General features: G+C 35.9%; 1 protein-coding gene across 1 annotated transcript in view; it reads left to right on the forward strand.

Moving 5' to 3' along the window:
* LOC117339882 (disintegrin and metalloproteinase domain-containing protein 12-like) overlaps window positions 1-14,825 on the forward strand; it is a 69,718-nt gene that overhangs the window by 21,972 nt on the left and 32,921 nt on the right. Inside the window, 2 exon segments of the mRNA XM_033901594.1 lie at window positions 6,552-6,628; window positions 14,610-14,685. Of these exon segments, the coding sequence (XP_033757485.1) occupies window positions 6,552-6,628; window positions 14,610-14,685 (153 nt within the window).

Genomic DNA, 14,825 nt, shown 5'->3' on the forward strand with positions numbered 1-14,825 from the left:
CCCACTGAGACGCTACAGCAGATAATCATACTGGATACTGGCCATGGCTTGTAGTACCCTGGAGCTGACACAGATAAATAGATATATACAAAAAAAAAGATACATAAATTGAAACACAGATTTTGAGGTTTATCAGATAACCTGTGGATAGCAGGCAGGGGACCATGCCTTAGTCAAATCTCCAAGATTTGTACAGATTTCCCCTCCCTTACCTTACGTATATAATAGACCTATTGGAACTGAGCTACAGAAATTTGCCTCTCAGGAAATCAGTTGTTAAGATGCAATCTAGTAAGTGAATAACTGGTAACAGGTAATATAAAGGAAAGAATTGTTTTCAATCAATTAGGGAATAACCCTACTGTGTTTTGAAATTCGCAGCAGCACATTGTGATTGTATGTGTTGCAAATTGAATTTTACTGGCGACACAGAGAAAATCCTAATAGTATCAAGTGTATATTTGTGACAATATAATCACAATATATCACCACAACGTTTGGAAGGAGACAGTAGGGTTATTCCAATTCTAATTCATTTAGATTAAAACTACGGAAAAAAATGGATTATTTCATGGATTTTACAGAAATAGTGGTAGCTTTTTGGGATGCTTTGTGTTATATTAAACCTGTTATTGGGGAAACATTTGTTTATAGTGCTGTCTGCTTATAGTGAAACCATTGTTAGTTTGAACACTTTGTTTATTTAGCTTATACTAAAAGCTATTCATGATATATACTTAAATAAAAAAACAAAACTTTACATGTTATTTTCTATGAATTTTGCCTTGAAGGAGTTGGTGATTGGATATTTGAAGGAGTTGGTGATTGGATATTTTTTCTTCCATAATTATGATATATATATAATACATAGTGTGTTTGGCCTAATAAGTGCTCCTTCGGGGAATTTCCCCATAAGCATACCTCACCTTTAATGACAAGAGGATTGGTTGCTAATTTTCTTTACCACACTGATCTGCCAATATACTCTTCAGTCTTTTAATGAAATTCTTTAGACTGTTTTTGCTAGATAAAGCTATATAATCATAAATGATGATTTTTTTCCACCCACATTGACATTTATGGTTTTACCTAAAGCAATACCCATTTGTGTTTTTGTAGTAGTGAACAGTGCACTTATTAGGTTGAATAAGGTATTAAGGTATATATATATTTATATGTTATATCTAACAGTTAACCACAAAGAACCAAGACGGCCACCACGTCTCTTTGACTCAGGGTTCTACAAGACAATGATATTGTACCTTAGCATTCCTAAACTGCAGAAGATATGCGTGGGCTTATCGCCAGACATGGGTTTTACTGCTTGATAGATATATGTAGCTACCAGTTGATTGTGTATTCAATACTGACCAAAATTTGCTTTGAAACAGCAAGGGAGGAAATATCGGAGAGTACTGAAAATAGCACAGCTTACTCAATAATATGCTTGCTTATAATTACTTACTATACTTTATTGTATGACGTGAGCATTTATGTGTTATTTATCCAAGATTAAAAATGTGATGGCAAATTCGATGAAAATTTAAATTTTAAAAGAAAGGGAAGAAATTTATCTGATTAAAGCTTGAAAATTTTCAGAGATAACTTTTTTTTAATTACAAATAAAAATTATTCTGGGTATCTGGGTTAGAATCAGTAATGCTTTGTATCCCAGCTGAATCCTGATAATTCTACACATACATTTGTAAAACAAAATTAATGCTCTGTGTACTGGTTTTAGAATCCAGAATGTTTCTGTAGGTCTATAAATCCTGATAATTGGGAATTACTACAACTTTATTTACAATGTTAAGTGGCCATTGTTTTAATGTATATAGATTACACTGGGTAAAAGGGTTACTGACCGAAAAAAACAGGATATCAGCCACTTGGAAATGGCCTAGTGTTGATGTGTCATGATATGTATAGGGTCTAGATCTTTGACCAAGGGGCTTTGGTCATTGGGGTGTTGACCATTGATCTCATTCCAGCTGGTCATTCTCCTGCATCAGAGACAAAGCCAAAGTATATGGATGAAACGAAGAAAAGTTCACATACAATGTAATGATGATAGTGTATACGTATTGCCTCATGGTGTCAGTTAATGTTCTGTAATAAACAAGATATTTGATCAGAAAGAGTTCTCAATTTATCAACTTCAAAATTGATATAAAAAAGACTTTCCTCATCAAGAACAAAGCTAACATCTAAGTTTACAGAAAATAAACATAGTACAGATCACATACAATATAATGATAATAGTACTTAACTTAGATCACATACACTGAAATGATGATGGTGGATCTCATGGTCGTCAGTTAATGTTCTGTAATGTACAAGTTATTTGATTAGAAAGAGTTATCAATCATCAACCTTTTAAAAATCAATATAAAAGATACAATTCATCAGGAACAAAGCCTATATAAATATATACATCTATATATTATAGACTTTGGTTTGGTTTATTTTGTTTAACATCCTATTAACAGCCAGGGTCATTTAAGGACGTGCCAGGTTTAATTTTTTGGAGGTGGAGGAAAGCCGGAGAAAAACCACCGGCCTATGGTCAGTACCTGGCAAATGCCCCACGTAGGTTTCGAACTCGCAACCCAGAGGTGGAGGGCTAGTGATAAAGTGTCGGGACACCTTAACCACTGGGCCACCCCGCCCCTTATATTATAGACGAAACTATGTACAGATCACATACAATGTGATGATCCCATGGTCCATATTGTATCTGTTATTGTAATATAAAACTTTCTTTCTGTGTTTATCTGGTAATAAACCCAGGGACCAACATAGGAACTTCGACTTAATGTTTAGGGGATGGGTTTTATTTACAGGACATTAAAATGATTCATAATTCAGTTAACTAAAATTGTAATTTTATAATGATTGGCTTATCTCCAGGCAGGGTTTTTTCTCACTGCGTTGGGATTGGGCCTTGTTGTCTCATTTGGGAAGAAAATTGGTTAATTGGAAAAGATTTCCTTAGGAGTAAACTGTGAATGTTGGGAATTTGGCTTAAATATGAAGTACAGCTGAGAAGGCCCATTAATGGCCCTAGCTAGCCCCCAGAAAAAGCCCTACAAGGCATGGGCTTATTGTCAGATATATACAGGGTAATGCATATACAGTATGTAATTCTGTTGGTGGTATACAACAACTTACGACTAAGTTATAGGGTACATTGTAAGTAAATTGGAATATATATTAGATCTAGAGCATGCTCCAGACAGTATGCTGTACTAGTATTGAATTTGTTAGAACGGTGACTACTGTTATCAGATGCCCTTCAACTGGCATATATATATACAGTGATGATAAGGTCAATTAGCCATTCACCTGGCATGTACAGGTCATGCAAGTTGGTCCTTGAGTGTCTTAACAAATATCCTCAGCATAACAGCTACAATCAAAACACTTAATAGGTCAACTTTCATGAGATGTTCACTCTAACTGCATTGCAAATAAAGTTTGAAGTCTTTCTTGGTATAGAACTTATAGTGCAACAAATTAAACAGTGATATATCGATGAAAACCAAAAGAATATTACTTCATACCTACATCAGCATATATCCTATTATGCATTCACCATGCAAGTTCACTTTAATTTAAACAATTGAATGTTTAGATCCTGAATCTCGGACTCTGACCAGAAGGGTCAGATAACTGTATATAAAGGCCTGAGATATATACGTAATGATCACCCATCATAATTTGCTATCGATAAATATTTTTGATGTTTAATTTGTAAATCCTCTGAAATATTAATAATGCAAATAAAATGAAACTTAAATCTCCATAGATGATGCTGACCATGCAAGTTTTAGTATTTCAGCAGGTCAGTAAAAAAAATCCAAAATGGCTGCTATTGGCAGCGGCTGCTATTTTGTAAACAAAAACAAAAACTTAGATAAAAGTATTAAACTTGTATAATTAAAAATCACCAATGAAGTCCCTTTTAGGTTAATTTGATGTTGAGTTATAGAAATCACTCATATATCACATCACTTATCAAACTGCATGGTGCTAGAAAGCACTAAGTGTGCCACACTCTTTATTTCCACAGCTAAATCCTGTTCTCTAAAACAGTCTGATATGATAGTGATATCTTCAGTTTCCAGTGATAAATATATAAACTTCCATCTGTCAACAAGTTGTTTAAAATGGCTACATCTATAATGTACAGGATGTAGAAATCTGGCCACTTTTTGCTCCCTGTATGAATAATTCACAGAAATTATCTGTAGGCAGTAGTATATCTCTGCCATGATCACTGTTACGATTATGGGAATAGGTACGGAGAGAGATTTCAAGATAAGTTTCTTCACTTCTTTAGTTAAAGAAGTGAAGTTTTAAAATGCATATATATCCTTCCAGAAGTGGCTGCTTTACAACAACCTTCATTTTAAGGTCAAAGGTCAGTTAAATGAATCAAATTCCATACTGTGCTGTTTGAGGGCAATTAACTTTCGAACAGTTGATGATATATCTTGATAAAACTTGTAAAGTCTGTGCATCACCTACACCAATTGCAAGATGCTGTGTACAATGTACTTTATTTGGCTATAAGTGACCTTCATTTCAAGGTCAAAGGTCACCTGCTGTCTTGTCCATTGTATATATAACTTTATTTGAAAATGAACACTCAAGAAAGGATTCTTTTCCTATGTAAATCTGGCAGTATGTAGAGTATAACAGTTAAAAAGGGTCCCACACTTATCATAGAAGGTTAAATGAAACTGCCGAACGACCACGTTTAATCTGGAAAGGATTTTTCAAAATACCCTGTGCAACACCTTTTATACTAATATAAGTACAATGTTTGGAAATACTTAAAATTTTATGGTAATTGGTGATAAAATCAAATTCTTACTCTTTCTTAAGCATTGTATTAACCGAGTGTGGGCCAACACATATGTATATACTCCAAGTACATGTATATTATTGGCGGACAATGAACTATAATTCATTAGTTATTCTATAACTAGACAAGGATGGGCACATTAACAGACATTGGCTTATTAAGAATAATATGGTACATTGTATTACATAATTTATAACCATGTGTCTGTAAACTTTGGCGCAGTGTGTGTTAGGATAGCATTTAATATTCCCGATAGATCTCTAGGCTTAGTTCAGGACTTGTATCTGTATATAACTATAGTGTCCTTCATAAATTACCACGTACCTGTCCGTAACTTACAGTTTTCGTTGTTAATGGAGAATTTCGAAGTCTTTTTATGGTGTCAGCCTGTGGTTTACATAAACACTGTATATATACACGGATACCTGATGTACATTGGCTCAGATTATAGGTGATAATAACATTACCTTTACACTGGCTATTTGCTTAAAGACACCCACACAACTTTAACATGTTTGCATAAAATGTGTTCTGTATAAAACTTCAGACATTTCAAATTGCCTGATGAAAGCTTGTAAAATCCTTGACAATTATTCATCCTAAAGACTTTGTGTATTGGCTAGGGTATAGAGAGTGGATTTTACTTAGAGCACAAGATTTATGGTTAAGCGAGACAATGAAAGGTAATTTTAATTTTGACACATGTGACACTCTTGGGACCATATCCCTGTTTTGCTTTAATTGCTGAAATAGAAAAGTTTGGAAAATTTGACATTTGAAAGAAAAGGTGATGGAGCAGTAGGCATACTTTCAGCTGTAATAAAATTATTTGAATGTTAAAAGGTTTTGTACAAAATCACGTCCTTGTTGGTGCCATAAAAACCAGTTATACAGCTAGTGTTCCTTTTAAAGTCTCGCATCATCAGCAAAACAGTTAACGTTTATTTAACTCGAAATTCATGATTATCTAGAAAGGAAATTTAATTTGTTTTAAAACAAATATGATAATTGTTTTAACACAATTAAATATTACAAAACAATTTCTGTCAGTGTTAAATGAGAATTGTTTTAACACAAATTAAATATTACAAAACAATTTCTATCAGTGTTAAATTTGATTTAATCCATTATTACAAAACAATTTCTATCGGTGTTAAATTAGATATTACAAAAGAGTTTCTATCAGTGTTAAATTAAATATTACAAAACTGTTTCTATCAGTGTATTGTGTTTTCTAGTAATAACCCCCCGGGGGCCTACACATCCATTTTGAGTGAAAGAAAGGATTGGGCTTTTGCTAGTACTTATATTAACTGCAACAGACATGGAGAGGAATAGTAATGCATTAATTAAGCAGACACCCTACTTTTGCTAATTTTCAGTACACTATAGCTCCCTGGAGTTATACACAGTAAAATATGGTAATTTTTTAAAAACAACAGGGAATTGGAAATACCAGCATTTAAACGAAACAATGCTTCTCACTCCAAACAGAAAATACAAGGAGAAAACGGCATCAATACATGTATAGATTTGCATGGAGACCCTTGAAAAAGGAGAACAAGACCAGGTGTTCCTAAAAAATAAGCATCGTTTATAATGCATTAAGATTTGAGTGAATAGATGATAAAAAGAATGTTTACAGTATTTATTGACTTATTTCCATTTTTTGTTTTCACAGGGCCGTCACCTAGATGATGTAACACTAGTGTTCAAGACACACCAGAGAAATTTTATCCTCGATTTATCATTAAATAAGTAAGTATCCTCAATCACACTGAAACCATAACACTTACAGGGGTATTATACTTCGAGACACTTCAGAGAAATTATATCCTCTATCTGCACATGATAATAAATCTTCTATGTATTTTCATAACCAGTATAAGCTACTCTTAAAATCTATACTAAATAATATAACTTATTTGAAAAAGAAAACCTTGTTGTCATACTGATTACTTCTTTCCTGTCTGTTCATAGGTGTTTTTTTCCCCTTGTGTTATTGTCTTGAACATTATAAGACCAGGAGTTCCAGAAGACTAAGTGTCTTCTAATTCATCAACAATGCCCGCCATACAAATCTAGGTCACGAGGACACCCGCCATACAAATCTAGGTCACGAGGACACCCGCCATACAAATCTAGGTCACGACGACACCCGCCATACAAACTAGGTCACGACGACACCCGCCATACAAATCTAGGTCACGACGACACCCGCCATACAAATCTAGGTCACGACGACACCCGCCATACAAATCTAGGTCACGACGACACCGGCCATACAAATCTAGGTCACGACAACACCTGCCATACAAATCTAGGTCACGAGGACAACTGCCATACAAATCTAGGTGACGACGACACCCAGCATACAAATCTAGGTCACATCGACACCTGGCATACAAATCTAGGTCACGATGACACACGCCATACAAATCTAGGTTCTACGACACCTGCCATACAAATCTAGGTCACGACGACACTCAGCATACAAATCTAGGTCATGACGACACCCGGCATACAAATCCAGGTCAAATCAACAACTCCTGCCATACAAATCTAGAGTAACGACGACACCCGCCATTCAAATCTAGGTCACAATGACACCCACCATACAAATCTAGGTCATGAAGATACCCGCCATACAAATCTAGGTCAAATCAACAACATCTACCATACAAATCTAGGTCACTATGACACCTTCCATACAAATCTAGGTCAAATCTGGGTCAAGTCACATTCTCAAAATGAGAACTATATTTATATAGGGTGGTGATAACAGAACAGCTAGGCATATCAACACGCATCAGACATGACTGACTTAATTCAAAAATAACACAGAAGGACATACTCTGAAGAAGTTTGAGATTCATATAGCATTGATCTTATGAAGAATTGGCAAGTAAAAAATAAATGTCTGATTATTTGAAGTAATTGCATTGAATAAGTATAAGATACTTAAAAGAATGTTCTCAGTATCTATAGATTTAAGAAAATATCATAAATCATAAAGTTGTCATATCTTATATTTCTGTTTTGCACTGGATGACCTGGTCTCTAAAATCCCATTTCTGAAGAGGCTTCAAACTTGATTCGGTGTTGGTGTATACCTTATATACTGTCAGTTATTGGTATTACCAGACAGAAGTGGCATGCAGGGAACACTTAATGCTATTAGCAGTTAGATCGATACAAAACATTCATTTCCATGTAAAGGAGAAAGTTTGTGTTAATTGGTATATATGAATAAATGCTCATAGCTAGAGCCTCAGTTAAGAGAGTGAAATTGCAGCTTGTAGGACGACGTAATTCACTTCTCAGGAACAACCTATACTGCAAGCCTGAATTATTATGCGTACTTCAGTCAATTAGCTATAGATGACGTGTTCAAATGACAAATCTAAAAATTTCAATATGATCATGTCGCTGTTTTTTCCTAAACTGAGTAAATTCCCTTTCCCTTTGTCAGTTTTCCAGTAAAAACTTTTCATTTGACTGTTGCATGATAAACAAAATTTAAATTTGTAGGATTTTGGTTCTCCATATTGGAAAGCTTGTCAACGTACATCTCGTAATATGATTGTTATAAATCAATTCAGTTGAATAATATCATCGTTAGTATCATTCTTCAGTGTAAAATCCATATATATACTTTTCAGAAAGAACTCTTTAAAATAGACTTCAATCTACGGTATATGAAAACAGTCTGTAATTAAATGTCTGCATTTTTTTTACAAAGTTTGAAGCGAAAATGGTGTACACGTATATATATTTTTCCCCCCCCCCCCCCCCTAGAAGTTATGATACAGACTTTAATTTTCCAACTGTGAGATGCATATGTTTTCTGGTTAAGATTTTTCTTTGCACACAGTTTGAAGCGAAAATGGTGTATTTTCCCCCAGAAATTATGACACAGACTATAATTTTCTCTTCTAATTTTTAGCTCACCTGCCCGAAGGGCAAGTGAGCTTATGCCATGGTGCGGCGTCCGTCGTCCGTCCGTCTGTCCCTCCGTCCGGCCGTCCGTCCGGCGTCAACTTTTTCATTTAAACAACTTCTTCTCAATAACCAAGAGGCCCAGGGACTTGATATTGGGCCTGTAGCATGCTGGGGTGAAGGGCTACCAAGTTTGTTAAAATAAATGACCTTGACCTTCATTCAAGGTCACATGGGTCAAATAGGCTATAATCTTCAAATGACTTCTTCTCAATAACCAAGAGTCCCAGGAACTTGATGTTGGGCCTGTAGCATGCTGGGGTGAAGGGCTACCAAGTTTGTTCAAGTAAATGACCTTGACCATCATTCAAGGTCACATGGGTCAAATAGGCTATAATCTTCAAACGACTTCTTCTCAATAACCAAGAGGCCCAGGGACTTGATATTGGGCCTGTAGCATGCTGGGGTGAAAGGCTACCAGGTTTGTTCAAATGAATGACATTGACCTTCATTCAAGGTCACATGGGTCAAATAGGCTATAATCTTCAAACGACTTCTTCTCAATAACCAAGAGGCCCAGGGACGTGGTATTGGGCCTGTAGCATGCTGGGATGAAGGGCTACCAAGTTTGTTCAAATAAATGACCTTGACCATCATTCAAGGTCACATGGGTCAAATAGGCTATAATCTTCAAACAACTTCTTCTCAATAACCAAGAGGCCCAGGGACTTGATATTGGGCCTGTAGCATGCTGGGGTGAAAGGCTACCAAGTTTGTTCAAATGAATGACATTGACCTTCATTCAAGGTCACATGGGTCAAAAAGGCTATAATCTTCAAACGACTTCTTCTCAATAACCAAGAGGCCCAGGGACTTGGTATTGGGCCTGTAGCATGCTGGGATGAAGGGCTACCAAGTTTGTTCAAATAAATGACCTTGACCATCATTCAAGGTCACATGGGTCAAATAGGCCATAATCTTCAAACGACTTCTTCTCAATAACCAAGAGGCCCAGGGACTTGATATTGGGCCTGTAGCATGCTGGGGTGAAGGGCTACCAACTTTGTTAAAATAAATGAACTTGACCTTCATTCAAGGTCGCATGGGTCAAATAGGCTATAATCTTCAAACGACTTCTTCTCAATAACCAAGAGGCCCAGGGACTTGGTATTGGGCCTGTAGCATGCTGGGATGAAGGGCTACCAAGTTTGTTCAAATAAATGACCTTGACCATCATTCAAGGTCACATGGGTCAAATAGGCTATAATCTTCAAATGACTTCTTCTCAATAACCAAGAGGCCCAGGAACTTGACGTTGGGCCTGTAGCATGCTGGGGTGAAGGGCTACCAAGTTTGTTCAAGTAAATGACCTTGACCATCATTCAAGGTCACATGGGTCAAAAAGGCTATAATCTTCAAACGACTTCTTCTCAATAACCAAGAGGCCCAGGGACTTGATATTGGGCCTGTAGCATGCTGGGGTGAAAGGCTACCAAGTTTGTTCAAATGAATGACATTGACCTTCATTCAAGGTCACATGGGTCAAATAGGCTATAATCTTCAAACGACTTCTTCTCAATAACCAAGAGGCCCAGGGACTTGGTATTGGGCCTGTAGCATGCTGGGATGAAGGGCTACCAAGTTTGTTCAAATAGATGACCTTGACCTTCATTCAAGGTCACATGGGTCAAATAGGCTATAATATTCAAACAACTTCTTCTCAATAACCAAGAGGCCCAGGGACTTGATATTGGGCCTGTCTGTAGCATGCTTAGAGCCAAGAGTCGCCAAGAACCTATCTTAGGCCAATAGTATTCTGGAATGAAGGACTAGAAAATATATTGACATGAATTAACCTGGCTTACTCTGATATTTAAATAAAGTTGTTATCAGCATAGTATCTGTAGAAATGACCTCAATCAGCTGCAATTTTGTGTAGAGGCAGGTGAGCGATACAGGCCCATTGGGCCTCTTGTTAGTTTTTACATTATAATATGTTCTTACAACTTATAAGTACCACTGGGGGGATGTAGTCATGTCTTCAATAGCAGTAAAAAGTCATCAGTTCTCTTCTATATGTAAAATGTCAGAATTTGTTGAACCAAATACAAGCTTGAGCATTTAAAATGCGACAAGAACTAGCGAAATAGATGGATGATGATGGTGATAAACTCTATTTTCAGCTTAAAATCAATAAAGTGTTGCTGATGGTTTACAACACTAAATGGGGAAAGTGTTTAAAGTGTTCTTTCCATTATGTCTAAATAATGTGAAAAGGAGTCTTTCTAATGTTCATGTATGCTCAGAAATGAGACTTTGTGCAACTTAAAAAACAACATGAATTTAAGAGCATTTTTATTTATATTATTATACATACATAACTGCAGCAAACTATTCAGACAACTGTCATCAATACAACTATACAGGTGTATCTTAACTTACATAAATCTGCTTTATGAACATTCATTGTTGATTTAAAAGATAAGTGCCTTATAAGAATTTTTGAAGGCCTGGACAGAGAAACAACTTAACATATGTCTGGCAGGTTTTTGTGATATCAGCTGGTTTAATTTGGAAAGTGACATTATCTTTTTTAATTTTTGTAAATTTCACTGTCAACACTCATCATTAGCTACTTATTAGCTCACCTGCCCGAAGGGCAAGTGAGCTTATGCCATGGTGCGGCGTCCGTCGTCCGTCCGTCTGTCCGGCCGTCCGGCCGTCCGTCCGGCGTCAACTTTTTCATTTAAACAACTTCTTCTCCATAACCAAGAGGCCCAGGAACTTCATATTGGGCCTGTAGCATGCTGGGGTGAAGGGCTACCAAGTTTGTTCAAATAAATGACCTTGACCTTCATTCAAGGTCACATGGGTCAAATAGGCTATAATCTTCAAATGACTTCTTCTCAATAACCAAGAGGCCCAGGAACTTGATATTGGGCCTGTAGCATGCTGGGGTGAAGGGCTACCAAGTTTGTTAAAGTAAATAACCTTGACCATCATTCAAGGTCACATGGGTCAAATAGGCTATAATCTTCAAACGACTTCTTCTCAATAACCAAGAGGCCCAGGGACTTGATATTGGGCCTGTAGCATGCTGGGGTGAAAGGCTACCAAGTTTGTTCAAATGAATGACCTTGACCATCATTCAAGGTCACATGGGTCAAATAGGCTATAATCTTCAAACAACTTCTTCTCAATAACCAAGAGGCCCAGAGACTTGGTATTGGGCCTGTAGCATGCTGGGATGAAGGGCTACCAAGTTTGTTCAAATAAATGACCTTGACCTTCATTCAAGGTCACATGGGTCAAATAGGCTATAATCTTCAAACAACTTCTTCTCAATAACCAAGAGGCCCAGGGACTTGGTATTGGGCCTGTAGCATGCTGGGATGAAGGGCTACCAAGTTTGTTCAAATAAATGACCTTGACCTTCATTCAAGGTCACATGGGTCAAATAGGCTATAATCTTCAAACAACTTCTTCTCAATAACCAAGAGGCCCAGGGACTTGATATTGGACCTGTAGCATGCTGGGATGAAGGGCTACCAAGTTTGTTAAAATAAATGACCTTGACCTACATTCAAGGTCACATGGGTCAAATAGGCTATAATCTTCAAACAACTTCTTCTCAATAACCAAGAGGCCCAGGGACTTGGTATTGGGCCTGTAGCATGCTGGGATGAAGGGCTACCAAGTTTGTTCAAATAGATGACCTTGACCATCATTCAAGGTCACATGGGTCAAATAGGCTATAATATTCAAACAACTTCTTCTCAATAACCAAGAGGCCCAGGGACTTGATATTGGGCCTGTCTGTAGCATGCTTAGAGCCAAGAGTCGCCAAGAACCGATCTTAGGCCAATAGTATTCTGGAATGAAGGACTAGAAAATATATTGACATGAATTAACCTGGCTTACTCTGATATTTAAATAAAGTTGTTATCAGCATAGTATCTGTAGAAATGACCTCAATCAACTGCAATTTTGTGTAGAGGCAGGTGAGCGATACAGGCCCATTGGGCCTCTTGTAATTATCTACATATGGATATATTTTAATGTTAATTGAGTGAATTTAAATAATTATATAAAAATAATAAGCTCATATTTTGTTGCCATATCTTAACGTCGATTTTATTGATTTTTTATACCTAATTGATATTTTTGGGTTTTTTACAAGAATACTTGTTTGGTACTAAACTTTTACACTAAGGGAGGGGCTTATTGGAGGATAAATACATGTACAGTACTGAACTTTTAAACTAGGGGAGGGGCTTATTGGAGGATAAATACTTGTTTGGTACTAAACTTTTACACTAAGGAAAGAGCTTATTGGAGGATAAATACTTGTATCATGTACAGTGCTAAACTTTTACACTAGGGAGGGGGTGAATTGGAGGATAAATACTTGTACAGTACTAAACTGTTACACTAGGGGAGGGGGTGAATTGGAGGATAAATACATGTACAGTACTAGACTTTTACACTAGGGGAGGGGCTTATTGGAGGATAAAGACATGTACAGTACTAAACTTTTACACTAGGGGAGGGGTTTATTGGAGGATAAATACATGTACAGTACTAAACTTTTACACTAGGGGAGGGGTTTATTGGAGGATAAAGACATGTACGTATATATATATACAGTACTGAACTTTTACACTAGGGGAGGGGCTTATTGGAGGATAAATACTTGTTTGGTACTAAACTTTTACACTAGGGGCTTTATTTGAGGAATTAATACAGTACATTGTATTTAGCTTTAACCCATGGGGAGGGGGCTTATTTGAGGATAAATACAGTACTAAACTTTTACCCTAGGTGAGGGGGCTTATTTGATTATAGATATAGTATTTTACAGAGAATACTTGAATTGGACAACTTATCTCTTTTTAAAGAAGTATTTTGCAGAAATTATGTTACTCAGACAAAAGATTTCTGTATATTTTTTTCTTTTCAAGGTAAAATTGGTCTGTTAACCAATTTTTCATTCTGTCCTTGAAACTTTGAAAAGAGTTAAAAACAATAATAATAAAAAAAACCTAAGAATTGCAACCTTGAGGTTATTATCACCTGGTAGTATTAACTGAAAAGAAAAGAAAAATACTAAAGAAACGGATATACAGGTTCCAGGTAATTACCTATTGAACAGTTTCACATTGCTTACGTCTGTAAGTGTAATTTATGCTCCATTTAATGCTTGCATTTCCCTTTTTAATTCCTTGATATGTTTCTCAAGAGAAATATATGTGATTTTAAAGTAGCAGGAAATTGATATGTATGTATTACATAAGTGGTTGTAAGTATTGTCCATGTATTCCTAGTGCCGTCAGCATCACTTCAAGGACTTCAATGATCATTGACATATAAGTTTCTTCTTCACATTCAGGTTTGAATATAAATTTAAAGTTGATTCTTACAGAGCATTAAATTGTTGTTGAGTATATCAGAATAGTTACGTTAATAACAGTTTTCAAGTTCAGTGATAAAATTAAAAGTTCATTTGTTATTTTACACACTTTAGAATACCATAGATAAACTTCAACAGCTCAAAAAAGAATGTGAAAAAAAAAATTAATCATCAAATTAAATTAAATTATAAATGTGTTTTATTGATTATTTGTTTTCAGTATTGTGAAAAAAAACTATGTTGAGTTTCCATAAATTTAAAGTTGATTTGATTATGAGTTTACAAGGTATCATGTATAATGCATCACAGAGTTATCGCGAAGGAATGGCTTTCAAGATCTCAACAATTCTTGATGTAGAGAACTAATGTTTTTTTCAATTTCCTTTTCAGGCACTTGTTTTCCAAGGCGTACATAGAAAAAACAGTAAAACATAGTGGCAACCATGTATACAAACCAGAAAACCATGTAAGTATCAACCATCTTACAGATGTGAAAAAGAAAAAGAAAAAAAATCTTATCAGCGTAAAAATATTACAAATGTATTTCCTGTTCCTGTAATTTCTATACTTTTTTTCTTTTTTCTTTCTTTTTCTTTTTCAAGACTT

This window comes from Pecten maximus, chromosome 12 (genome assembly GCF_902652985.1).
Source record: "Pecten maximus chromosome 12, xPecMax1.1, whole genome shotgun sequence".
Lineage (NCBI taxonomy): Eukaryota > Metazoa > Mollusca > Bivalvia > Pectinida > Pectinidae > Pecten > Pecten maximus.